This window comes from Cervus canadensis, chromosome 13 (assembly GCF_019320065.1).
Source record: "Cervus canadensis isolate Bull #8, Minnesota chromosome 13, ASM1932006v1, whole genome shotgun sequence".
Lineage (NCBI taxonomy): Eukaryota > Metazoa > Chordata > Mammalia > Artiodactyla > Cervidae > Cervus > Cervus canadensis.
Genome location: NC_057398.1, coordinates 9,557,532 through 9,584,786, shown reverse-complemented (window position 1 = coordinate 9,584,786; position 27,255 = coordinate 9,557,532). Strand labels below are relative to the sequence as shown.

The 27,255-nt window shown below is 49.2% G+C and overlaps 1 protein-coding gene across 1 annotated transcript; it reads right to left on the bottom strand.

Moving 5' to 3' along the window:
- Positions 1 to 3,007: 3,007 nt before the first annotated feature.
- ATF3 (activating transcription factor 3) lies at positions 3,008 to 15,862 on the bottom strand. The gene is made up of 4 exons (XM_043485743.1): positions 15,659 to 15,862; positions 9,228 to 9,471; positions 5,806 to 5,913; positions 3,008 to 4,474 (listed from the first exon to the last, which is right to left on the bottom strand). Exons 2-4 carry the CDS (start codon positions 9,465 to 9,467, stop codon positions 4,277 to 4,279), a joined length of 546 nt encoding a protein of 181 aa, XP_043341678.1. The 5' UTR covers positions 9,468 to 9,471; positions 15,659 to 15,862; the 3' UTR covers positions 3,008 to 4,276.
- Between the last annotated feature and the right edge of the window lie 11,393 nt (positions 15,863 to 27,255).

Here is a 27,255-nt window from a genome sequence, read left to right as displayed (position 1 = left end):
GCCTTTTCTAAATCCAGCTTGAACATCAGGACGTTCACGGTTCATGAACTGTTGAAGCCTGGCTTGGAGAATTTTGAGCATTACTTTGCTAGCATGTGAGATGAATGCAATTGTGCAGGAATTGAAACATTCTTTGGCATTGCCCTTCTTGCTTTATGCTTGTGCAAACAGCCCCTGCGTGGAAACCTACCTCTTTGCTCTCAGCACAGATCCTCCCATGGTGAGTTGGGGGATGGGTAGCCTGAAATGTAAGCTCCAGTTCCAAGAGTCTGTTGGTGCCCTCCTGGAGGGTAATATCTCTCTACTGGGCAGAAATTGTTTGGAAGCCTTGATACCTATAGGGAACACGTACTGTTAGACACCCTGCCTCACTGCCACTCTCACAGAGCTAATCACAGAATAAGTGATTTCTAAATTGTGACTTGAAAGTTCTGAGAAAGGCCCCTGCTCCAAATTCTCTAATCCGCAGTTTGATGCTATGCCTGAACTCCCGCCTTAGGGAGTCATACCTTGAGGAAAAGGGCTATCTTTCCATTAAATACACACAGATGCCCATCAAAAGATGATTAGATAAACAAAATTAATCTATCTATGCCGTGGAATACTATTCAGCTAAAGAAAGGAATGAAGTACTGATACATTTTATGACACGGATGAACCTTGAAAACATGCTCAGTGAAAGAGGCCACATATTAAAATGATTCTATTTCTATGACATATCCAGGAGAGACAAATCCATAGAGACAGATATTAGGTCAGTGGTTCCCTAGGGCTGGAAGGAGGGGAGAATGAGAAGTACTAGGTTTTTTGGGGGGGGGGTTGATGAACACTTCTGGAACTTGATAGTGGTGATGGCTACATGGTATTGTGAATGTCACTGAACTGTACACTTTAAAATTACAGTTGTGAATTTCATGTGTATTTTACCACATACACACAAACATTTCTGCTCAGAAGCTTTATAGTTAAAAAACATAGGTCACCTATGTTTAGAAAGGTCACCTGTGTGACCTTGGGCACACTACTTACCTCTCCACTTCCTCATCTGTAAAATGGGGGTAATTGTTGCTGTGAGGATTAAATGAGATAATGTAAAGTATTGAGTAGCATTTCTCAGTAAATATCAGCTATTATTAACGTCAGTCTCAGCTGGCCCTTTAAGCCTCGGTGTGATTTCCTTCCTGACAGCAGTTTTCGGTGAGACAGAGAAGCTTCTGTGGGTTAGAGCCATGGTGAGAACTGAGAAGGATTCTCACTGGGCAAACCTGGCCTCCTCGGAGGTTTTTCCTCAGGCACATCCATGAATCACTACAATATTGTAAAGTAATTAGCCTCCAACTAATAAAAATACATGGGAAAAAAAAAAAACACACACTACTTCATCGAGAAACTGCTAGAACCCCACTGAAGAGCACGGGATGGAGAAGACAGGAGAAGCTTACTGTGGGTTTGGATTTCAGGTTTATTCAAAGCCCTTGGGAGAAATTAGGATAAAGATGGAAAACAGCATTTTAGCTTCTGGCAGAAAGTGGAAGCTTTGATCCCAGAAACCCTGTCCTGGGCTCCCCCTATGGCTGTTATACTCAGAAGCAAGTGTCAGGCCAGATCTCAGGAAAAGACACGGGGACAGGATGAGGGCAGGAGACAGGGGGTAGGGTGTGCTCTCCATGTCCAGCCAGGGTGACATTACCACCCCTGCGGGTGACAGCCCGAGGAAAAGGCCTTGTCAGCCAGGCGTCTGACTCCAGCAGAGGTCCCATCCGAGTTTATCCTCTCAGAACACTCATCTCCCCTTGCTGCTGAGTGTGAAACAAGATGAACTAAGCAACTTGATGGTAAATACATATTAACCCCCACCCCTTTTTTTTAAGTGGAAACATAAACTTGGTGACTGACAACAAAACTATTTTTAATGCATTTGTTCAAAGAACTTGCAGCTCCACTGATGATTTACAGTGGGTTTCTCAGATCACTTTTTCTTGCAAAAGCCACCTCCCCCTTCCTTCCGCTCTAATTCATTGTTGTCCATGGCAGCTTTAAAACTGTCTTGAGTTTCCTAACGGCTGATTGGTGGCACAAGCAGAAGGTTAATGGAAGGAAATTCTTCCCCCTCCACCAAGATAAAGAAAACAGATTATCTCCTGAAAGAAGCGGTGAATGGTACTTCCACCAGATGCTCTGTACAGATAAGGAGCTGCCCCTGAGATGTAATCAAGACAACAAAATTAGGATACCTGTGTCTCAGGTGATAGTTTAAAGGAAATAAAATGAGTTCAAAGGAGCAGGCTCCATCCACATGTATGAACAGTCAACAAAGTCAGGATCGCTGTGTAAAACGGCACTGACGTCAGAGGAGCCAATTTTCATTCCCAGCCTGTGAGTGTCAGGTGTGTGCACAGGGCAAGAGCAAGGGGCGGTGATTCTGTTGGAGACCTAAAGGAATCGCATGCTCCAGAGATTCCAGAAAATTAGGTGGACTATTTCCTCTGAATTATCACACCAGTCCTGTCTGAAATTATACTCTCTCTTCCTCCTCACTGTCCTTTTCCAAAATTTGAAATGCTTATTTGCAACACTGAGACACATATTTGGACATTATAAGAGATGTAATCCAAGTGAAGCCTTCATGAAGAGTTCTGCCACAGATTGTAAGGTTCAAGTTGAACAACAGGTGTACATGTTAGGCCTTTGTATATTCAGAGAAACAGGTAGTTCAGGTATTCAGATTTGATATAAAATTTCTACCTTTGTACCAAAAGTCTAAAGGATATACTTGCTGCTGTGTCCCAGTGTTTGTCAATGAGAGATTGAGCATTAGAAACCAGAAATTGAGGAATAGGGTGGAAAGTCAAAAAGCCCACCTGGTGGCACCCCAGAGAACAAAGAACACTTGAAGAACAGTCAAAGCTCTGATCACCCCCTACATCACCATCTCCAAAGGGGAGGAGAGGAGAATGGTTAGAGGTCAATGAACAACTGATTTAAAAGAACAGAAACCGCACCACACTTTAGTTCACCATGTCTTGGTTCCAATATTTATTATATTGACAAGTTAAGAATACTAGGATAAATAAGTAATATTTTCTCTTACAGAAAATTGTAATGATACTACTGAGTAGGATTAAACACTCTGAGGATTTCACAGAAACGTCAGAATTTAAACAGATAGTAGCCAGAGACCTCCTGGCCAGTGTGAGTAGACTTTCTCACAGCTATAAATGCTCTGGGCCAGATTTCTACAAACATCTGCATGACAGAAACGATGCCATTAACATCTAATAATGCTAAAGCCTAGGCATCACCTGGCTTCAAATGTGTGTCCACTGAATGTGGTTCTCAATCGCAAGAACAGGAAAAGTGGAATATTCTTTGGCTCTTCCAGCCTAGAAAAAAATTCCTGAACTAAGTCACCGAGCAGAGACTCCTAAGCCTTTGGAAGCTGGACTCTTGTTTCTGCTTTCTTCCTGTGACTTTATAACTGAGTTTGCAATAGAGGGCCTGCATTAATGCCTGAGAGCCAAGCGGAAAAGGTCTTTTCTGTTGGCACAAAACTGTACTCAGTGCTGCCTGGCCCAATTCTCTCCTCCTAGGGCTGGCGAGCCCTTCTGGCCACCTGAACACTTAGCAAGACTTAGCAAGGCACGTGGCGACAGCCCCCCAAACTCTCAGAAACCAGGTCTGAGCTAAGTCATGAAAAAGTCACAGCGGTGTCGTGCAGCACAAACATCAGTAGAGCACAACGCCTAGTTTTGAAACGAACGCCTTGCACACAGCAATTCCTGTACAGAACAGCGTATTTGCTAGAAAGCGCAACCCTGGCCATTGCACAACTTCACGAGATGCCATTCTCACTCCACGTCCCCTACAAGTGACAGTGGCAGCAGCAGAGGAGGAGGTGGCCCCACCCCACCCACCCGAGGTTACAGACACTTCTTCTGCATGGATCCTAATGGTGGGAGTCCTGAATTTTGCAGAATCCAGACGCGAGGGAGGCAGGACCCCAACTGAGGGTCATCTGGAGAATCCAAGGATGGCCGGGATGTTAAGGCTTAAATCCTGGAGTGGAGGCAAAAGATGCCCTTGCCCCGGTCCAAAGTCCACCCTGGAGTGGAGTGGAAAGGCCTGGCTGAGTCATGGAGGGCACTCCCGCCTTGATGGTTCTTAGCTGCTGGGATTCAAGAGGTGCATAGGAAGTCAGATCTCCAATGGCTTCAGGGTTTCGGATGTAAAAGGAGGATTTGATGAGGACTCCCCAGTTGCTCCATACCACAGCTGCTTAGCTCTGCAATGTTCCCTCCTTTATCTGTTGGATAAAAAGGTTCCTCTCATCTTCTGGAGTCCGCCCGTTCTGAGCCCGGACAATACACGTGGGCCGGTGCAGGTTGAGCATGTATATCAAATGCTGCTTCTCGTTTTTGAGCTCCTCAATTTGCGCCTTCAGCTCAGCATTCACACTCTCCAGCTTCTCCGACTCCTGGGGCACAAGCAATAGCGGTATTAGTAAAGGAGCCAAGGGAACTTCCCTGGCGGCCCAGTGGTTAGGACTCTGCTTCCACTGCTGGGGCCCGGGTTCGATCCCTGGTTGGGGAACAAAAGTCCCACAAGCTGCCTGGTGCAGCCAAAAAAAAAAAAACAAGGAAAGGAACCAAGGTCCAGTGAGGAAGGGGTGGCCTGCTGGTGGCCCCTGAATGGCAGGGGCAATGGCTGGAACACATCAGGGCTCATTAAGTAGGGAATGGCCTGCAGGGGAATGCTGTTGGTGCCCTGCTATGAAGCCCCACAAAGCTGGGAGAGCAGCGTTAGGTTTGAGAGAGTCCAGAGCTTGGAGAAGCCTTTGAACTTAGAGCTCCTTCAGAGAAACCCTTGAGTTTCCACTCAAGGTGGAGGCAGGCTGTGACCCTAACAGTAATGGAACAGCTGTAGAACCAACAGCAGAGACCTCCTTTGTCAGAATGAAATAGCCCATAGGCAGGTCATCTGGACCTGAAAGGACCTTGGGGGCTGGAAGGAAATCCAGACTCACGGTGTTTATAGTCTTATATGAGTCTCTGATTTCACTGAGAAGCTCATCTCCACAGAAAGAATGTACATAGAAATAAACAAAATGTCTTAATTTTCATTGACCCCCTCTCCCCCCATGCAACCTGTGGAACCCAAGTGAAGACTCTGCCCTGGCCTGTCCTCACTTGGGGAAGGGGACACAGCCGCTGCAAAGACTGCCCCAGGGATCTGCTCCACCTGCCTGGAGATACCCCTCCCACCGGTGTTTCTCCCTTCTGGAAGGGGAGAACGCAGCTGGAAGCAGAGACTATCGGCTGCGCCAAGAAGGACTGCAGAGCTAAGAACCAGATAAGAATGCAGAGAGAGTGTAACCTCTGCCTGCGGATCAAAGAAATAACTTGTTTGAAGAGGTTAATTAAAGGCTTTTCACAGTGAGCCAAATGAAAGCTGGCAGCTTCCTTTTCTCAGGAAAATGGGCGAGCGAAGCCCCTTGAACTGGACAGACATATCTGACAGCCTGGAAGCTTCTGGACACATATGGACTGGCTGAGGATGAATGTGGGCATCAGACGATCTCTTTGTGTTTAATTCATACGCCGGCATCTCATACATCCAGATACATTTATCTTACTAACAGCTTTAATACTTCCTCGTTCTGTAACGGGCATTTCTGCCACCAGCTACAGTGTCCTTCCTGGGAAAGCACTTCTGGGTGGAGTCTCGCAAACCCCTCTCGCTCATGGGACGTGAGGTCGGAGGGGCCAGGTGTGAGCGACGGGGCGGGCACGGCGGACGGGCACTCACCTTCTGCAGGCACTCTGTCTTCTCCTTCTTCTTGTTTCGGCACTTGGCAGCTGCAATCTTATTTCTTTCCCGTCGCCTCTTTTTCCTTTCATCTTCTTCAGGGGCTACCTGTAAAATTCAAGAGGCACAAGCTTAAAGGAAGGCCAGAAATCCAACCCACCTCAAATACACTGCCTTTTATTTCCAGCTAAAACTGACAGACCGGGGGTAGCCCTGAAGAATTCAGAAGTAAAGCTCTGGACTTTTGCATGAAAGTCCAGTCCTTCACACATGCGCACATACTCAAGCACATGCATGCACATGCACACACTCGCACTTAAGAATGAACAGTGGAAATCAAAGATCTGTTAAAATTATATTGTCAATACTAGCAAACTAAAATTTTACCTTTAAAAAGCATTTATTTGGATTTTTAAGTAGGAGTTTGATACTCAAGGTGATAACGACTGGTAATAACTGTAATCAACTAGAGCAAGAAACAGATTTTGTTCAGTAAGTATGACCTTTCCCCCAGAATGACCTCAGGAGCATCACTTCGCCACCCATTCCCCCTGCCTCTTTTATTCATATTCCATTCATCTCCATCGACACCTGGAGCATCATCATAGCACCTACTTCCTAAGTTCAGAGGAAGCCCATGCAGCTCCTAGAGAATAGGAACCCAAGCCTATTCCTCAATCAAGAGCCCATGGCTTGGTGCCACCTGGGGGTGGAGAACTAGAACTATCCACTGACTCATCCAACAAGCATTGATGACATTGATCTCTCCCTTGGAGCCCCACCCTGAGTCAGCCCTGGGATCCTCAGAGAAGAAAACCCCGTCTGGCTTTAGGATCTGGTCCTCCATGGGACGATCACTCCGACTTTGTCTGAGGACTGATGGTGAACCAGCAAAGTCCAGTTTCTGGACTGACTCAGAGACTGGAGTCCAGCTGGAGTGAACTCACAGTGGGCAGAGTGGGCGATGGTTTAGGCCACTAATGTCGGCCTTGGCATGTCATGTCGCTTGTCACTGCTCCAGACAGCTGGAAAGGGCATGGGAGCCTCACCTCAAACGGAAGAGACCCTGGACCATAATGATCACCTCCTATCTGACTCTGGGTTAGATGATGCTAACTTAGCTTAGGCTGAGACGGAGGCTTCAGAACATAAGGAAACCAAGCCCAAAGGGGAAACACAACGAGAGGCATTTCTACCCTTTATATTTCAGATCCTAGAACAACACAGGCAGACACTGGGTTTAGACCAAACTCCCTTTGAATCTCAGCTTCACCGCCTATCAGGTGTGAGCCCTTGTGCAAGTTATTACGCTCTTCTGAGCTTCAGTTTCCTCATTTGTAAAATGGGATCAACCATCTTACCTACCTCATAGGGTTGTGATGAGGGTCAAATTAATGTCAATAAAGCCCCCTGCACAAGGTTTAGCTTATGGTCAGTGCTATGGAAACTTCAGTTATCATCAGTAACTTCATCATAGATGTCTTCATCAAGAAATCAGCGACTCTAGTATCTCCTTTGCAACTAACTCTACAGATATTTTTGTAGGGGGAGGATTCAAAGTTTTCTCATAAGAGGAAGTACTTGAAAGTAGAGCAAATCTCAAGAGTCACACACTGTCAGACGTGGAAAAGCCTTTCTAAGGGCCATTTAGTTCAACCCCGTCACTTTTTAAGAAGAATTTATTTATGAATTTGTTTATTTTGGCTGTGCTGGGTCTTGGTTGCTGCCGGCAGGCTTTCTCTAGTTGCAGAGAGCAGGGGTTACTGTTTGTTGCAGTGTGTGGGCTACTCTTGTTGCAGAGCAGGGGCTCCAGGCACTCCGCTTTCAAGCTGAGTTGCTCCCCGGCGTGTGGCATCCTCCCAGACCAGGGTTCGAACTCATGTGCCCTGCATTGGCAGGTGACTTCCTAACCACTAGACCACCAGGCAAGTCCCAATCCCCTCACTTTATGGACACGGAAGTAAGGCAAAGAGTGGCCAAGAGCATTGTGCTCAAGGAGGCCCAGGAGTCACCAGCTCATGGTGACCAGACTAGCAGGCTGCAAAACTGGATGTAAACCCAGGCGTGTGTCTCTTTATCCCACATCCTCTCTGGGTCACAGCTGCCTGGTCACCCCAAGCTGCCTTCCCAGAGGCGACCAGGACCTGGGGAGGAGGCTCTCACTGCCCAGACACACAGGATGCCTACAGGGTTGTGAATTACAGTCACCATCAAGGAGACCAGAACACTCAACTAGGCCACTAGGTGCATCCCCTTCCCTATAGAAAAGTCTACTTGTTAAACTGATCTAAGATCAGAAGATGACTGGATGAACACAGAAGCAGAGTGGATGAGAGGCTTTAAGGAGTGTTTCCACGAAGGAAGAGGCCTGCTTCTTCCTTGGGACAGCCCTCCACATATCCTTCCAAAATGCTTTCTTTCTTTCCATGGGCCCCACTACTTCCATGGCATCCTGTTATCCCAAGGTATTTTTTAAAATTAATTTTTGTTGGAATAAAGCCGCTTCTGTTATCTCAAGATATTTAATTAGAAAAAAAATTTTTTTTAATTTTTTCCTTGAGGGTCCCATGTTTCACCCTACACTGTCCAGTGTTGAACTGGGCACCAGTGACCTCCTCTGAGGTTAATTAGGGTACAGCCAATGCCCCTAATAATGTCTTATGGATACAGCATCATATAGCATCATCCTGTCTATCATTCACTGGATGCTAACTCTCAGCCAGGCCCTCTGCTAGACTCTTAACAAATGCCATCTTATTTAACCCCTTGGATCAATTCTATGGAGGAGACATTATTACCCCCTCCACCTCCCTTTTTAGAATCATAAAAGATTCCCCCCCCAACTTCCTTTTAAACTCAGTTCTTTTCTGGCTACCTCTTGCCCAAAGGCAGTGATCACTGCAGATAAGTGAGCCAGAAACATTCCCATCTTGCATCCAGGAGGGCAAGGCCAACAGGACAGCGGAAACCTCAGCCCTGAAGTCCTTGAGAGCCACCCCAGCATCGCCAGCAACCACCTCCCAAACTTCTCAGCATGGCTATTACCCCAGGCGTCTTATAAAAGTTGCCAAGTGGAGAACCGCACAGGTGTCAGAGACAGAAGTGAACTTCAGTCAGAACCTGTACCAAGGCGGTGAGCATGGCTGGCTGGTCCTTGCTCGACAGCCTGAGTTCTTGTGGTGTTGAAAACCATCACCGCACTCTCTGCTTCTTCAGAACAACTGGGCACAGAAGGTGATCTCCTACAGATTCATGGCTTTCCATACCCTCCACACTGCTGGCTTCCAACACTATCTCTAACCCTGACTCTCCTCTAAACTCCAGGCCCAATAGCCAAGCGTGGCCCCCTGCCTACAGCATGCCTGGCGCAGGTGAGCTGTGTGACAAGCGCAGGAAGAACGGGCACCCCTGGGAGAACCCACCTCGGCCTTGGTGACTGACATCTCGAGGGGCCTGCCGCTGACGGTGACCGAGTCCAGCGCCGAGGACATCCGGTGGCAGAGGTGCTTGTTCTGGATGGCGAACCTCAGCTCTTCCTTGACAAAGGGTGTCAGATTAGCAAAATCCTCAAACACCAGTGACCCAGGAGGGGACAGGCAGGGGACGATGGCAGAGGCACTGACTTCCGAGGCAGAGACCTGGCCTGGGTGTTGAAGCATCATTTTGCTGAAAAGACACATGGAAACCCAAACTACTTCAGGGATCTGGGGGCTTGGGATCAAGTCCCCCCACCCTCACCTCCACGCCTGCGACCTCCAATACCCAAGTCCCACCTCCCACCGCCAGGGGAAGGTCCCATTAGCCCTCGGGCTTCTGCTTTGTTTTCATTTCACACCAGCCTGTCTTAAGTAAAACAGGTTCTTAAAATACGCAGTTCAGGGACGCGGATAAAATGCCTGGTTGAAGTTTATGAGGGGTGGCGTTTCAGGCTATTCTGAATTCACAGGAGCTGTTAGTGTTGGCTGGTGTGCATATATGCAAATGTAGCCTCAAACAGTCCTGAAAGAGGAAGAGCATTAAAAAAAAAAAAATCAGAGAGACTCTTATGTAACCCCATGTACAGTCTGTTTTTTCAAAAAGAAACTCGGAGGGTATCTGAAACCAAGTAGAATCTATTTGTGAGTGGTAAGTAAAAGCAACGAACGAGGAGCCTTGAGTTCAGGAAACCTCTGAAACCTCTCCCTGGGCAGTCGGATCCGAGTTCGTGAGTGAGGACAGTCACGGGAGCGGGTGTGCTGTTTCACCCCAGCTGAAGAGGGACCGGGGCGTGGGAATTCAGGTCACCCCTCAAGGTTAGCGTTGGGGAAGCAAAAGACCTCAGAGCAAAGAAAAGTGAGGCACTCAGAATGTGGACTTTTTTTGAGGAAGTGTTCAGCCCTGCGATGGTTGGAGGGGTGTGGCTGGGGGCACAGGGGGCTGGGACTGGATCTGGCATTAGGGAGCAGTGTGAGACCTGAGCTCAGCCTCCATCTGACAATCGTCTGGGAGCCCCTGCTGCATCGGCGCAGAGTCCCGCTATGGATCTTTCCAGAACCCGACCCTGGCTCTGGCTGTTCCCAATGCCTGCTGACCGCTGGAGACTATCCGACTGAATACGTGAAATGGGTGAGAGGCGGTCAAGGTCAAATCAAATGGCCTCTGAGGTCCCATCTATCTCCATCATTCTACAGCCCAGGGAACCCCAAGGGAAAAGGTACGGGAAAGGGACAGAAATAATGGGTCCAGAGTTCCAGTTTGCAACAGCCCTCCGTAAATCTCTCCCTGCCGTATACTCCCTCCAGGAGTGCCCAAGCCCCTCAACCCTGCAGTCACTTCTGCAGGGGCAATGAATGTGGGAATTGTCAGGGTGGGCGGTGCCCTTGGAGTACCCCTCTCCGTGTGGGAACCTACGGTCATTAGCTACATCCCACCAGACGAGAAGCCCTTTGGCAAGCTGCTAATGTTTCACAAGTGCCTCCTTCATACCAGAAACCTTACGTGCGCTATCTCACTTCACCTTCGTGAGAACCCACTTAGGTCCCAGTCCCACTGTAGAGACGAGGTGACTAACATTTAGACAAGCTAAATAATTTGGCCAAAGTCACAGAGCTAGTAGGCGGCAGCATCAGGATTTAGAATGAAGTCTGACTCCAGAACTTATGTTCCCACTTTACAGAATATAGAATATGATTCTTTATGTTGCAAAAGCAAACAAAAAACCAGAGCCCAGTTTTCTCGGGGGTTGAGAGCAGGTGTGGGGAAGGTGGGGGGGGGCCTGGAGCTGAAGGGATGGACAAGGAGATGAAACAAAGAGCTATGGAAAGCTTGAACTCTGAGATGAATTCCTGAGCTTTCTCTGCCTGGGTGCACACTCGGGCTGCCCCCTGCATTCAGGGAGTATGTGTTAGGGCATCTTTTATCCACAAAATTCCCAGACTGGGGTCAGAACATCAAGACTAGAGGCCCATTTCCTCCTCTGTCATCATTATACCTCCCAGAGCCTTCTCTCTCCTCTGTGAGAAAGAAGGCTAGTAACAATCACCCTATTTTCCCAGAGAATTGGGCAAGGCGTTGACGAAAGAATACCTGAATATGCTCTGGGAAAACATAATGCAACTAGGAAATATGTTATTACCGGGCCTCCCAGGGATCTTTCCAACCCAGGGCTGGCTCTGAGGGGGTCCAGGTAGATGGGTGGCTGGTCACTCTCTCTGATCTCAAACACTTAGTGAATAGAACACCCTGACCTCTACATCCCCCAGTGGATCCAAGATCCACTGATGGAGGCAAGAATTCCAGGTCAACAAATACCACCATTGTTGACTTTCCAAAGAAACCCAGGAAATGTATGAATTGACTAATTCTCTCCCCAAAGCCATATGTCATGAATCAGAACTGATGCTCTCCTATCAATTTAATCCCATAATCTTAGGATGTTGGGAGGAGACTTTTCTGGCAGGTACTAAACTCTGAGAAGCCAGCTTTCCAAAGCCAGAAAGACTTAAGATCCTCCCAGGCGTTTGTGTTTTCCCTACCTTTCGAACTTTATTAAAAACCCAATAGTTCAGGAATGGAATTCAGAGCTACCACTGGGCTGGCCTTTGTCTGGAGAATTGCACGGCTTGCTTCCACACAGGCAGTTTGAATTCCACTGCAGTTGAGTGTGGCTCCATTTTACCTCCCAAGTTTATTAATGAGCTTTCAGGGCTTGACGTTTGCTGTTTGGGTTTTTTCCCCCTTCTCAGTATAAAGTCAGCAGTCCTGATGAAAGAAACTCAAGAATGCCAGTGGTATGCAATGTCTTTATGAAAAGCATTGGGTGGGCTTCCTTGAAGATGCAAATTGGTTGTGAAAATGTTTAAAAGCTTTTCAGAAAGTAAAGCAATGGTATCTGTAGAGATTTGGGCTTTTCCTGCACTCGGTTAATATTCAGTTTCTTGAGATACTTTCTTTCAGTGTCCTATTTTTTTGCCTTTTCATACTGTTCATGGGGTTCTCAAGGTAAGAATATTGACGTGGTTTGCCATTCCCTTCTCCAGCGGACCACATTTTGTCAGAACTCTCCACCATGACCCGTCCATCTTGGGTGGCCCTGATGCTGGGAAAGATCGAAGGTGTGAGGAGAAGGGGACGACAGAGGATGAGATGGTTGGATGGCATCACCGACATGAGTTTGAGTAAACTCCGGGAGTTGGTGATGGACAGGGAAGCCTGGCGTGCTGCAGTCCATGGGGTCACAAAGAGTCGGACAGACTGAGAGACTGACCTGAACTGAGATACTTTCTAGTTTTTTGTTGCCTCGTTCTCTTAAAAGTGTGATAAGCCTAGACTCAGGCTGTGTCCCTGTCCCTGAGAAGAAAAATGAAGGTAAAGCTTCAGTTTTTCAGAAAGTTGAGACCCTTGAACATCTCCGTTTGGAGAAAAACATTTCAGAGGATTTTCTGAGCTGACTTTCTATATTGATCTTAAAATTGTCCAGACTTGTTACAAAGAACCTGCACTTGGCTTCTGCATCATTATCTCTAGTCAAAAATCGTGTCATATCATCAGTAGTTTCATCATTTTCAAGAAAGTGAAACTTTACTCATCTATGTCTCTGACTGGAAATTCAGCTCCCAGATTTTATTTCCTAGTAGCTGCGACTACATTGAATTTTCACTTTTAATTTTCATCTTTTTTCCACTAAGCACTACTTGTAAAACATAGTAAGGAGCCAGTTCTTTCACTAACTTCCTATCTTGGTCTTTCTCCTAGCCCACTGGAAGTGGGTACATAGGCACTTCAGCTGTAGGTGGAAGACTAGGCATCATGACAGAGATGATGCTTGCAGGCCTACCTACTACCACTCACAGGCTGAGCGCTCAGTGATGTGTTTCCTGGACCTCAGTCACCTTGTCTGTAAAGAGAGACCAGTACTGACTGCCCCAGTCCCTTCACAGGGCTGTCAGGAAGATTAAATGTGAAGGTGGATTTACACACATCCTGGGAAGCCATTATTACTGTGATGTGATCCACTTTCCCCCATTTCAGGGGGGTGGGGGTGGGGGCTCGTAATGTTCCTGTTAATGAAATTAGGTCCTATTAATCAGAAATTAACTGGAACCCTTAAGAAACTCAACTCAGTCACAGCTTCTTTTGCACTCTGATTGACCTCTGGGCTCTGACACATCAGATCAATTCCACCCCACTCTTTGCTGGCACCAGCTTGTCTCCACTGGTCTTAAGTACTTGAGAAATAGCCAGCTCTCACACATGAAGCCATTTCTGGTTTGGTGTCCTGGCTGTGTACTTCCTCCTCCCCGGGCCGAGTAACACTTGGAACCACTGACCCTGTCCCCTGCCCAGCCCATCTGAAAAAGGAAGAAATCATGAGCTCTGTACAATGGGATAGACACCCAAAACTAGAGTCATTTAAGTCAGATATTCATTTTGCAACTGAGTAAAATGGGGTCCAGAAAGGTGAAGTGACTTGCCCAAGGTCACCATAAAGCTGGTGAGTGGCCCGGCCCAGGTCAAGCTGTTGACCTGCTGTTCATTTTGCTCCATCACCAACAGAAATTCAGCATCGTGAGGATCAACCAAGAAGGCAAATGGAGAAGAGAGCCAATGGCCAGGTAGATGAAGGGTCAACAGTCTGAGGAGCCTGTGCCCACGAGAGAGGAGGCTTTGATAGGATTAAGACAGGGAAGGAGTATGGGGAGGGGGGAGGAGAATAATTGAGAGAAAAGACCAACGGGGAGAGAGAGAATGGTGGGGTTAAGACAGGAAGGATCCAGAGGCTGCCACAGGTGCTGGGTGCTGTATTTTATCTACACTATGTGCCTGGAGTGCCTCCTGCAGGGCTGTCTCTGAGACCATTTAGACAGTAACAACTGCAACCCAGCCGGGTCTTCATTCAGATAATCCTTACAGCAACAGCTTACCTGTTGCAGTGTTATTCTACAACAAACGGGAACTGCAAAACAAGGGGACAGTCATACCAATTTCTCCTTCATTTAAACTGAAAGAGAGGGAGGCCCCGGAACAGATGTGACTGTCAGCCACACTGAAATAGATGCACCCACATTTTCTAGTGCCCAGCTTATTTTTTTCTGGCTCTATTAAGGGGTGAGCAACTCCTTCACAGCAAAGGAAGCCTACTGTGATTTGGTAATTAAATTAGGGGAAAGAAAACGGTTAGGAGGAAAGGAAGTAATCTGAAAATGGGGTGGGGGAGCAGAGAAGGAGAACCATCCAGTGGAAAGCACCTTGGGAAGGGAAGAGATGCCCCGTACAGAAGCCCTTTTCCCCTCACTGCCTCAGAGGCTGGCGCCTCCTAGGTCGCTTTTCTTTCAGTTAACAACACTCTAGAATCTGAAAACCTTTGTCCAGAAAGGACCAATGGTTATCCGGTCCAACCAGCACCTTGTGCCCACAAACAGGCGGAGCGGCCAGGAGCCTCTACATGGCCACACCTCCCCGCTGGGGATGCTGAGGCTCCAAGCCACTAAAGGCAGTGCAAGTTTCAAGGTCCCGGGCCCCTGGATCACAGATCCCATCCCTCAAAGATCTCAACTGGCTTCGCACTCTCGCTTTCCCTCCTTCCCCCCGACGGTGGGTCTCTCCGGACGAAAAGCAGAGAAATCCGCGAGCCGCCAGAGGAAGAGACCAGAGCTGGAGTCACAGGTACGAGAGAAAAGCGTGTGAGAAACTTGGAACAAGAAGTCTCCGGCACCTGTACCCGGCTCGCGCTCTCCGCCTTCTGCCCCAGGGCAGCGACAGGAACGCGCGCCACCTCTTAAGACTTATCCCAACTAACTTTCGCCGCTGGCTACCGGCGCGGTCCTACCGCCCCGCGCTCCGGGGTGGGCAGGGCGACCCCCAGCGGCAGCGCCCGCGACCCCGGCTCGCCCATTCCTTCCCCATTCATTCCGTTCCGCCCCTGGGTCAGCCGCTCCGCGAGCCCCGGCCTCCGCGCGTCTCGGGAAAGCTGGGCTCGGGAGTAGCAAGTGCCCGCGCACCGAGCCAGGGATGGAGCCGGCTGGCGAGCCCAATCGGCTCGGCCACTCTGAGCACCCACCGATCTGAGCCCCTCGATCGCGCCCAGGGAGTAAGTAAACGCGAGGGAGGCGAGGGCTGTGCTCCGACGACAGCGGACGACCTCTCAGTTGCCAGGAACGTTTCGCGCCCCAAGTCAAAAGAGAAAGTTCTTTGCGAGAAAGTTTCTAAAGCGCGGAGGAGCAGCGGTAGCTGGGAGAGAGATTGAGCCAGAGTTCTTTCGAAGCTAGAGGCTGAGGGGCAAGTGCCGGGGGGGGGGGGGTGGGCACGGGGGTCGGGGGCTGGTTACTAGAGGGGCGCAAAGATAATCAAAGCAAGCCATCGTCGCCGCGCTCACCTCCTGTATCCACTCGGGGCGGCCAGGGTCCGGAGGGCGGGCAGGGTCGGGGTGGGGGCTGGCTGGCTGGCTGGCTGCGGGGTCGGCTGGCGAGCACAGCGGGGCTCACGACCGGCGCGCGGGCTGGCGGGTCCGCTGGGGCGGCGGCGCACGGTGAGCGCTGTGCAGTGCGCGCCTCTCTGCGTGCGACTGTGGCTGGCAGCGTGTTGCATCACCCGTTTTATAGCCCTCGGGCTGGCGGCGCGCCAGTATACTCTGGGTTAGCAATCCCAGGCTGACGTAATGCTATTAATAGCTTCCCCGGCGAACCAGCAGAACTAGGCTGGGCTGGAGGGCGGGAGGGGAGAGCGGGGGGCGGGGGGAGGGGCCAACGGGGAGGAGGGGAGAAGGGGGACCGGTGATGCAAGCTCTGGGAGGAGCCGGCCGCGACGAGTTCTCCTGGGACGCACGCACCCGCCCGCCCTCTCGCTCCATATCAGGAGCGGAGCCGACCGGGCTGGCCGCCAGATGTGCGCACTCCAGGCATGAGCCAATGGTGCCCAAGCCAGCGGCATGACTCCACCGCGCTGGCATCTCTCCCTCCGCTAGGCTAGGGAGGTGGGGAGGGGGGCGGTGAGGTTGGAGAGGTGGGTCCTGGACGCTGCCCAGACTAGGTGAGACTGGGAAGCTAGAAACGACCTTTCTCTAAAATGCGCGGTCATTTTCTGGAGCTTCGGGAAAGTACACCCTCTCCCCTTCCGCTTCCCCGTCAAAAGCCTCCCTTTCAAGTAGGGGACGGGGTACGAAGAGAAGTGTCATTTCCCCAGTGTGGGAGAAGAGCTCAGAGGCACCCTACGGTGAATCCACACCGTTACCCGCCGGGGGTGACCTCTGCGGCCGGGACCGTGAGAAGATCGACTTGTCAGCGACCGGCGGGCACGGTGCGCCCACGCCCGGGGCTCGCAGACAGCCCACATGGGCGCACACGCGGAACCGCCTCCCGGCGGCTTGGGAACCCGAGGCTGAGGCCGGGGCGAGCGGCAGGGAATTTTTTTTTTTAACAGCCAGAAAGCGTTTGAAATTGAGAGTGAAACGAACAAGCCCGTGAAGAGATGAACGACCTGGAAAAATCAGAGTCAACTCAGAGAAGGGCTAAAAAGTAAGACTGAAGCCTAAAGACTAGGAAGAGAAGTAAAGAGAAGGTGCTTTGGTCTACTCGGGCCGGGCCATGCGGGGGTCGCCCGGCTTTCTGGCAATGTTGCGGGAAAAGACACCTTCGGCTTTCGCGCGTTTTCCTGAGCCCAGAGAGGATCGCGCGGGGACCCAACCGCCCGGGCTGGAGACGCGTTAACCGCATCGCAAATTAGGCCCCGCAGCAGAAATCCTTTTCTCCCTAAAGTCGGGGGGGGGGGGGCGGGAAGGGCGGGATCTCGCGGCCCAGACTCGAGCCAAGTCTTCATCAGAACTGGATCTGAATTTTAAAATCGAGTTTCCAGTTCTGATTCCCAGACCCCAGCTGTCTAGGACCAGAGACGACCTCAACTGCTCATGGATGAATGTGGGTGGACGCGAATGTGGCCAGTTCTGTTTGGTACCTGCGGGAGAGGGAGATCTGCGCGCCCGTGGGGTTTAGGGGTACCTGATTGCACCTGCCTTTAGGGAGAGAGAGACGGTCCAGGGTCCGAGTGTGGCAATTTGGGGTAGGAACTCGAAGGCTCTAGGAGCACAGACCGCTCCCACAGCCCCGCCCCACTCGGCTGTTAACAGCCGTGATGGAAGGGCCTCTCTGTGTCTGTCTCCCTCCCTTACACGCAGAGCCCCGCACCCTAGGGGGCTCGGCTCGTCTCCCCAGCCTCTCCGATTGCCCTGCAGCTTGGGATAGATACCCTCAGAGCTATAGGTAAAGCTGAGTCCCCAGCACCCTGATTCCTCTCCCGAGAACCAGAGCCTCATCGGGACACACACCCATCCCCCAAGCTTCGGGGCCCAGGACCCCGCGGAGAGCGGCCTTGGAAGTCGCCCCCCAACCCCAACCCCACTCCCGCCCCCGGCCCGTCGGGTAGCCTGGAGGTCCTACGCAGGGTCCTAGGGGATGCCGCCTAGGACCTCAGCGAATTTCCAGCGAAGTCGCGCGGGAAGCGTGGGGCCGTTGTTTTTGCTTTACTTTTCACCCTGGTAACGGACTTCCCGGCCCCACCTCCACGCCCCCACACCCCGCCCTCCTGCCCACGCACCCGCAGGTAGACCCGGGGCGGCCAGGTAAACCCCGGGCGTGTCCTAACAGCCCGTAGAGCACCGCGAGAGCAGGAGGAAGGGCGTTTGCAAGTTTGCATGAAAGCCATTTGAGCGCCTTTACGTATCTTTTCTAGCTGCTCGTCCACTGCCCTCGAGTGAACGCCACCCTTATAAAGCGAAACAAGGAGATGGGGGAGAACCCGTGAAAGCTACCCGCTCCCTCCGCCCCCCCCCCACCAGTTTTTTTCCCCTTTGTGAAATGCCTACAGAAATCTTTAACCAGTTTACATTTTAAACTAGGAATCCATTAATACACCCAAGCCAGATTTGTGGAGGTTTCTGTCCTGTCGTTAGGAGGAAATTCAGCTTGGAGCGTAGGTAAACAAACAGCCAGACCAGCCTCCGCAACACAATACCACAGAAGGGTAATTAAGCAAGAGAAGTCCACAACCCCAGGTCGGTTTATTTTTATTACCATGGTACCTCCCGCTTCTCTCGCTAAACCTGCTTCATTCTAATAATTCTTGGTTCTGAATACCCAGGTCACACCTGGGTAGAAACGCTGTCAGCTGTTAGCAGAAGTCTGAGCGTCGCCCTCCCACGGAAACTCGAAAAGCGATAAGAATCTTGACAGAGAAGTCCGTCCACCCCCTGGTGAATGAAGCTCTTATCCAAGGAAAACAAAAACGACTGCCTCGCGCCTCCCTGCCCCCAGCCCCCAGGAGGACTGTGAAACCTGCCTGGGTGGAGAGAGACACCGGGGAAGGAGCCGGGGAAGGCGACAGCCCCGGGGTGTGTGCCCCAGTGGGGTGATGATACCTGAGTTCTTTGCGTCCTCAGTTTACCCTGACTTTGAACCCACCCGTGTATCATCTAGGGGAGGGGCAGGAGAGGATTCTCAGACCCCAGGGCTTCTCTGCACAAGGCAGATAATGCCTGTCCCCTCCCTGAGAAGGAAGCCTGGGTAGAGTTATTTCAGGGGTTAATCCTAAATGAAAGAGGGTTAAGCAGAGACTTGAATACTGCTGAGGTTTTACGCTGGAGAAAACGCCTGGGGAATCCACATTCAGAACCAGCCCCAGTATGTTTTGCTGAGTGAGATAAGAATTGGAAACTTCATGTTGGGGCAAGTGCAAAAGGAAGGGGAAAAAGTTAAAAGGGGAGGGGATGGAACTAGGCAGCTAAAAACAGCCCACTGTGGCAACCAAATCTAAACATCAAAACATTTGCAGGGAGCCAAAAGAGAGGAGGGAAAAAAAGCTCAAGAGATATTTAAAGGTTTTAGCAGTTTCTTTAGTCCAGGGAACAGTCCCTTCCCACTCCTTCCCCCACCCTCCATTATTCTTCTTCAAACCTCCAGATTTTATCTGCTCACAGCTCTAGAGAGCCAAGTGAAAGGCGAGGCAAAGAGCACTCGGAGCCCTCTCCTCCTGGCCCAGCCCACTTCTGCACCTCAGGAAGGGAGTTCTGTTCTTCTCTCTTCTGCTTTCCAAAACCCACACTTCCTATAAAGTGGATTTGCCTGGGGAATTACTAATATACGAGTCTTCTCCCTCAGGAAACACGAGGAGGCATCATATCGTGGGCTCTGGAATGTGGCAGGTGGCGCTTTGATTCGGGATTCAGCCCATCATCTTGTGGCACATCTTCAGCCGTGTCGTCTTGGATAAGTCATTTCACTCTCTGCCTAAGTTTCGTCAGCTGAAAAACGGCCCTCATAAAAGCATCTAACACATAAGGATTCCCTGAGGATGGGACACACAGCCAGTCTTCGGTAGTGGTATCATTAATTACCAATCAAGGGAGGCGTTCTGGGGAAACCCCTGAGTCTCTCCCAGAGCCCATTCTGTCTCCCTATGTGTGCGCTCAATCGCTTCAGTCGTGTCCGAGTCTTTGCGGCCCCGTGGGCTGTCGCCTGCCAGGCTCCTCTGTCCATGGGACTCTGCAGGCAAGAGTACTGGAGTGGGTTGCCATGCCCTCCTCCAGGGGATCTTCCTGACCGAGGGATCGAACCCAGGTCTCAACATTGCAGGCAGATTCTTTTACCATCTGAGCTACCAGGGAAGCTCAAGAATTCTGGAGACAGTAGCCTATGTTATGCCTTCTCCAGGGGATCTTCCCGACCCAGAAATTGAACCGGGGTCTCCTGCCTTGCAGGCAGATTCTTTACCAGTTGAGCTACTAGGGAAGCCCTTCTGTCTGCCTAGTCAGTGGCAGAATTGTGGATGAAGCTGAGCTACATCCAGGAAATGACCATCTTCAGGGGAGCGGGGCTGGGATGCTTCAAAGAAAACAATGAGAGCAATCCCCGCTTTCCATCCACACATTTTCCTTCCTTTCTCCTCCTCTTCCTCCTCCTTCTCTCTCTCAACATTTCCAAGGAGTATTTCCAAGGAGTTTTACCCACGAACTTGGTGCCTTGCTAGCTAGGAGGGGCTGTGAGAGGAGTATCCAAGGCAGAGATTGCATCTTTGGGGAACTTCTGGTATGTAGTCTTCTGTGCCATAGACACCCACTTTGGACCACAGGACCAAAGCCTAGGTAGCTGCTTTTTGCACCTAAGAGTGGGGATCCTAGAGCCCTGGGACACCTGAGTCCCCGAACTCTGAGGATTATCAGGACGCGGGAGACCCGGGACCCAGTCGAGCTTTCCCCTCCAGCCAATGGCGTGACTTAGTGCAAACCATAAACACTTCTTCCATGTTCTGGTCTATAAAATTTAGTTCATATTTATTATCAGCTGAAGGAGGAAATGGCAACCCGCTCCAGTATTCTTGCCTGGAGAATCACATGGACAGAGGAGCCTGATGGGTTACAGTCTATGGGGTAGTACAGAGTCGGACATGACTGAAGCGACTTAACACACACTCATTGACTCTTTAATATTGACTCCCTCCAAACTGTTGTAAGAAGCAGTGAGATAGGGCTTCTCTGGTGACACAGTGGTAAAGAATCCGCTTGCCAATGCAGGAGACACCTGGGCCGGGAAGATCCCACATACCGCGGGACAGCTGAACCCATGTGCTGCAACCGCTGAAGCCCGGATGCTCTAGAGCCTGTGCTTCGCAATCACAGAAGGCACCGCAGTGAGAAGCCCTTGCACCTCAACTAGAGAATAGCCCCTCTTGCCACAACTAGAGGAAAGCCCACACAGCAATGAAGACCCAGCACAGCCAAAAATGAATAAATAAATATTTTACAAAAGAAGCAGTGAGATGATAGCTGTGAAAGTCATTTGAAAATAACTTTAAAAATCATACTTTTAAAGATTCCTTTGGGGGATTTAGTATAATTTTTTTTTAAATTATGAAAATTTGGGAAATGAGCAATAGAAAAAGATTACCCATCATCTCAGCATTATTAGCATTTTGGTGTGTTTCCCTCTGGTCTTTCTCATGCATATGATTTTTAAAAACAGAATTGTGATTGGGATTGCAAGCAATGTAGAAATTTGCTCTTTTGCTTATTAGGCTAAATTGAATATGGTCTTTATTACCATAATTATTTCTTTTCAAAAGTGTTGTTCATTTTATTGTGAAATGTAGCACACGTACAGATGATTATAGAGCATATATACTCATTTTAATAGTAAAACTTCAAGGACCTATCATTTGAGTAAAGAAGTAGCCCACCAGATCAAGTCCTTAGAAGCCCCCATGCCACCATTCCTGATTATGCCTGCCTCTCTCTACTTCCCAGAGGTCACTGCTATCTTGTTACCATAATTTTTAATGGCCGGTGGTGGTGATATGATTTATTTAGCCATTCCCCTACCTTTAGCAGAGTGCTGCTAGAGTGCTGTACACATTTAGCAATAGATTTAAATCTTTATTACGGGGAGAGGCATCAGATTCCATCATTGTCCAGGTTGCTTGCATGGAGTTAGAGAAGGGTCTTCATTTCTATCTTCAAGTGCTACACGGGGCGTAGTGGAGGATGGAAGGATCCCGAATGATCGTGGTTACCAATGCATTGTTCTTGGTTCTTAAGCATCCAAACAAAAAACTCCTGTAGGCACTTTTCCCATGAAGCATCTCCTTAATCCTTCCACTCACTACATTGGGCTTCCCAGGTGGTACTTGTGGTAAAGAACCCAGCTGCCAATGCAGGAGACGTAAGAGACGCAGGTTCAATCCCTGGGTTGGGAGGATCCCGTGGAGGAGGGCATGGCAACCCACTCCAATATTCTTGCCTGGAGAATCGCATGGACAGAGGAGCCCGGCAGGCTATGGTCCATAGGGTTATAAGGAGTCAGACACGACTGAAACGACCTGAGACACACGCAGGCTCACTTCTTTGCCAGCCTCCTCTATTTTCTGTGTATCCACCTTAGAATAGACGGTCGGGTCTGTGGCACGTGTGAGTGGCACAGAGGCAGAACAGCTGGGGCAACTGTGCCTTCCGGGCAATTGCTCCCTGTGGCACAGATCGCACCTCAGCACTGGCGTCTCTCTGCCAGCTCGGCAGCATGGGAGACATGGGTGATGCCAGGTAGGCGGCCACTGGAGCAGGTTCCCGGAGGCTGGTGGCACTGATTTTCCAAACTACAAAACACCAGCGCCAAAGAGACCTTGGAAATCATCTGCTTCCATCAAACCGGGCATGAGCTTGTCATGGCTTCACTGTTGGGCACCAGAAGCAGGCAGTAGATAGAAGGCATCTTGCTGGAGGGCATCTGTCTTAATTAATACGTGCCTTAAATATTGTTTTATATGAAACAAATGTGGGTATGTTGAATTTAAATATGTTGCACAAGAATTTTTAAGGAAAGGAAGAAGACATCAAATACATTTTGGGCTTGGGATGGGCTATCAAAAGTTAAACTCCTAGGACCCTGGGGGGGATTAGATCCCTCTCTTAAGTGCCTTTAAATATAAAGTAATATGAGCAAAGGCTGTTGTGTAGTGTTCACAGTGTTCCAGACTATGGACTAAGCCCTTTATTTGTAGTTAATGACTGTCATCCTCATAACAGCCCTATTAGGTAATTACTGTGGACATCTCCGTTTTGCAGATGAGGAAACTGAAGCACAGACAGGGTAAATAATTGACAGAGGTTGCACAGCTAGTGATGTTAGAGCAGGATTTGAGCTCAAGTAGGCTGGTTCCCAAGTGGGCTTCCCTGGTGGCTCAGCTGGTAAAGAATCCGCCTGCAATGTGGGAGACCTGGGTTTGATCCCTGGGTTGGGAAGATCCCCTGGAGAAGGGAAAGGCTACCCACTCCAGTATCCTGGCATGGAGAATTCTGTGGATTGTATGGTCCATGGGTTGCAAAGAGTCGGACACAACTGAGAGACTTCCACTTAACTTAGGCTGGTTCCCAAGTCGGGGTGCTTGACCATGACACCTACTGCCTCTCAGCAAATGCTCACAGGAACACTTGGGGAGCTCTGACAAGGTTCAGTGCCCTGATTGGATGCAGTGAGATGTTGGACTCACAGAAGAGAAGTGGCTCTCGTACGAACCATAAATTGTTTTTATTTTATTGAAATATATTGATTTACAGTGCTGGGTGAATATCTGCTGTGCAGCTGTGATCCAGTTATGTCTATTCTTTTTCATATTCTTTCCCATCATGGTTTATCACAGGATATTGAATGTAGTTCCCTGTGCTATGCAGTGAAGTGAAAGTGAAAGTCCCTCAGTCGTGTCCGACTCTTTGCAACCCCATGGACTTTACAATCCATGGAATTCTCCAGGCCAGAACACTGGAGTGGGGAGCCGTTCCCTTCTCCAGGAGATCTTCCCAACCCAGGGATCGAACCCTGGTCTCCCACAATGCAGGCAGATTCTTTTACCACCTGAGCCACCATATGGTAGGACCTTGTTTATCCATCCTATATATATTAGTTTGACTCTGCTGATCCCAAACGCCTCATTCTTCCCTCCCCCACCCCCTACCCCCTTGGCAACCACAAGTCTATTCTCTGTGTCTGTGAGTCTGTTGCTGTTCCATAGACATGTTCATTTATGTTGTATTTTAGATTCCACATATAAGTGATATCATATGGCATTTGTCTTTCTCTGAATTATTTCTCTTAGTGTGCAGAATCATAAATTCTTACACCGAAAGGAAGCTTAACAGAAGACTTCTGAGCTCCCTGCTTGCCCTTTGCCCCAGAAGATGCTCCATTTGCTAAGATGGGGTCAAGGTAAAGAACAGCTGCTTGTGAGAGGGATGGGCAACCTTTTGGGGGCATCCTGACTGACCACGTGCAACGTCCCCGGAGCTGAAAGGTGAGTGGTAGATGGGTGGGAGGCAGGGACTGTTTTCCTTCCCTTGCCTTACTCGTGAAGCCTACACATCATAAAGAACCCTGATACATCAGAAATGTCTAGAACCCGATGAAAAATGCCATCTGTCAGGTTGACTTACCGACTGATTTTAAAAGAAATAAAAAAATCAATGGGAGGCTAGGTCATATTTAGCAATTACTATATACTGGGCACATGCTGTGCATGCCAGACACAATGGTAAGCACTTTAAAAAGTATCCAGTATCTTATTTCATCCTTGTAATAACCCCGTGAGGCAGGTATTATTATTTCAGCTTTATCGATGAGGAAACCAAAGCTCAGAAAGGTTGAATCTTAGGCACTTGACTCAAACACAGGTCTAATTCCCTTCAGAACTTCTGCTAAGTTCCACTACCACCCAAATCTTAGAGAGGTTTAGAATGTGCTCATTTTCCTTTAGCTTTGCCTCTCTTATTGAAAAACCTTCCCCCCCACCCACCCAAGTCTTGTTGAATGCCTAGAACCTTCTAGTGTTGACCTTACCGCACTCCTAAAGTCTCAGAAGTCTCCCACGTGACAAATTCCAGATCCCTGTGCCCTCGTGATACTATCCTGTCTGCCAAATTTGCAATTATTCCATAATTTGCTTTAACCACAAACACAAGCCCGGCTATTGACTGAGTAAACGGAGTAGGGCTTTTCGGACTTTTGTTCCGTTTCCCAAAATGTGATGAACTGAGATCATCTGATGATGAACTTGTACTTGAAACTGGAGTGGCTGAGGGTGGAGTGAGTCACTCCGGTGAGTTTTATACCTACCAGTCAATCCTTCAGATTCTGTCCTATTGCCAGATCATGTGCTCAGCAATATGTTTAGACATCTTGGGATTACAAGGGCAATGCCAGAGTATCCTTTGCCCTTGAGGAGTCTAAAATCTTGTTTAGGTGGCAAACGAAGATGCCTGAAACAGTATCCAGCACGTGGCAGTTGTTTATTTCAGCAGACGTTTAATGGGTACTTAACGATGTGCTGGATGGTATGATGAGAGCTACAGATACCCGGTACTGCTGCCCTGCCTGGAAGATGCCCACAGCTCATGGACAGACAGACTTGGACAACAGGTAAAGCTGATGTCATAAGGGCTAAAGTGGGGCAGGAAAGCTCTGCCCAGGAGAGCTGGCAAAGGCTGATGGACAAAGTGACTTTTGAGCTCAGATGTTGAAGCTGAGCATTTTCTGGGCAGGGGAGGAGGGCAGCATTCCAGGCATAGAGAGAAGCAGAGGCAGAAGCGGCGGGTGCCAGGAAGTCAGAGACTGTGCCCTGCTCGTCTGTCTGTTCATCCCCAGCTCCTTGCACTGTTCCAGACACGGACTTGGCACACAGTAGATGTGCGTGCCATGAGTGAAAACACAGAATTGTGAAAACCCATAGCAGGTCTGGAGAATGGTGAAGCAGCTGTTGAGCAGGCATGTGCGTGGAGGGGAAGGGGATTGGGAGCCAGTGGGTGGGGAACAGTGTGACCGGCCTTGAAGGTTGTAATAATCAGTTTGGATTGTGTCCCAGGACAGAAGGGGAGAGGTGGGTCACAGGGTCTTTTGGCAGTGGATAGACATGGCAAATGCTGTTTAGGAAAACAGCTGGTACAGGACTGGGGCGGGGGGGTGGGGGACTGGGTGGGAGAGGAGGCTGCAGGTGGAGGCGTCGGAAAGCCGCAACTGGTCAGGATGGAAGGCCAGGTGAACCGAGGAGATGGTGGTACCCCGCTGTTGTGTGTTGTTCATCCGAAATAAAAATTATCCACGAACCATAATGCCCTTATGTGTACTGAAAGTGAACTCACTGTTAGTCCCCTCTTTCCATTGCAAAGTTGAAGTTCCTTCATGAATGTGGGACTTATCCCCTTTGGAGGGCTGTCCCTCACTTGCACGTGCTTGTGCTCAGCCGCTAAGTCCTGGCTGACTCTTTGTGACCCCATGGACTCCATGTAGCCACCAGGCTCCTCTGTCCAGGGGATTCTCCAGGCAAAAATACTGGAGGGAGTTGCCATTTCCTTCTCCAGGGGATCTTCCCCACCCAGGGACTGAACCCAGGTCTCTTACCTCACTTATATAAATATAGTGGTATAAATTTTGAATTTTTTTGACAGTTCTTCAATTCTCTGATCTTAAGCTCTATGTCTACAGTCAATGATGATGATGATGACCACGATGGGGATGTGACACTTTAAAAGCCCCTTTTCTCCTGATGTTATTTTCTGTTGACCGAGGATTCTACAGAAGAGACGCCTGCCTGACTGCATAAAAGTTAGTCATCAAGGAAGCCCCATGTTATCTCTGCCAGCCTGGGACACACCCCCTGCCCAGGCAGATTATCTCTTTCCCTCAATTTCCAGCTCATAGTCTTGGCCTCCGTTTTCTGACCTGAAAAGTTGCCACAGCCACATAAGATTACTGTGGGCAATAAATTCATTGACTTATCCATCAAATATTTCTCAAATGCCTGCTTCATACCATGTGTTGTTCAAGGTGCTAGGAAGACAAGAAAGAACAAGGCAGACAAAGGCGCCACATTTGGCATTTAGCAGATACCTGAACATTGATTTATCTTCTTACATTTAATTTCAAGTAAAATAAGGCCAGTGTGGAAACTCAAAAGGATTCTCAATTCAGAAGAACCAATGTTGTCTCCATCACACTTTTTAAAAAAGAATTAGGCAACAAAATACTGACCTTTACCAGCTCATTGTCTATGTGTTGGAAGGAAGCCAACACCTCTTTTTCCCCTTTCATTTTGGCCTCGAAAGGGGAGAGGCTGGGAGAATGGGGACCGTGTATTTTCATTCTTCCATAGAAAGCTTTAGTTTTAACTTTCACATTCCCCACAGCACACCTCTGCTTTGGTTCTGCTACATGTCCTGACATGTAGAACTAAAGGAAACACGAAATGAAAATGAAACAGTGTTCTACCTGAGTCACTGTCTGTGTTTCTCCTTTATCACCAAAGCAATGCACTCCCACACAATTGAGACTGGTTCTATTTAGATTTAAAAACGTCATCTTTGTAATTAAAGCACACTACTATTGCTATAAAGTAAACAATTGGAAAACATGTTCTTAGAAACATCTCTCTGATTCATAAATACTTGGA

Excerpts from the sequence above, each read along its gene's own strand:
- ATF3 (XM_043485743.1), bottom strand. The coding sequence starts at position 9,467 with ATGATGCTTCAACACCCAGGCCAGGTCTCTGCCTCGGAAGTCAGTGCC. Across the intron at positions 5,914-9,227 it reads TGTCAGTCACCAAGGCCGAG|GTAGCCCCTGAAGAAGATGA; the intron begins GTGGGTTCTCCC and ends TGAATTTTACAG. Across the intron at positions 4,475-5,805 it reads AGACAGAGTGCCTGCAGAAG|GAGTCGGAGAAGCTGGAGAG; the intron begins GTGAGTGCCCGT and ends CTTGTGCCCCAG.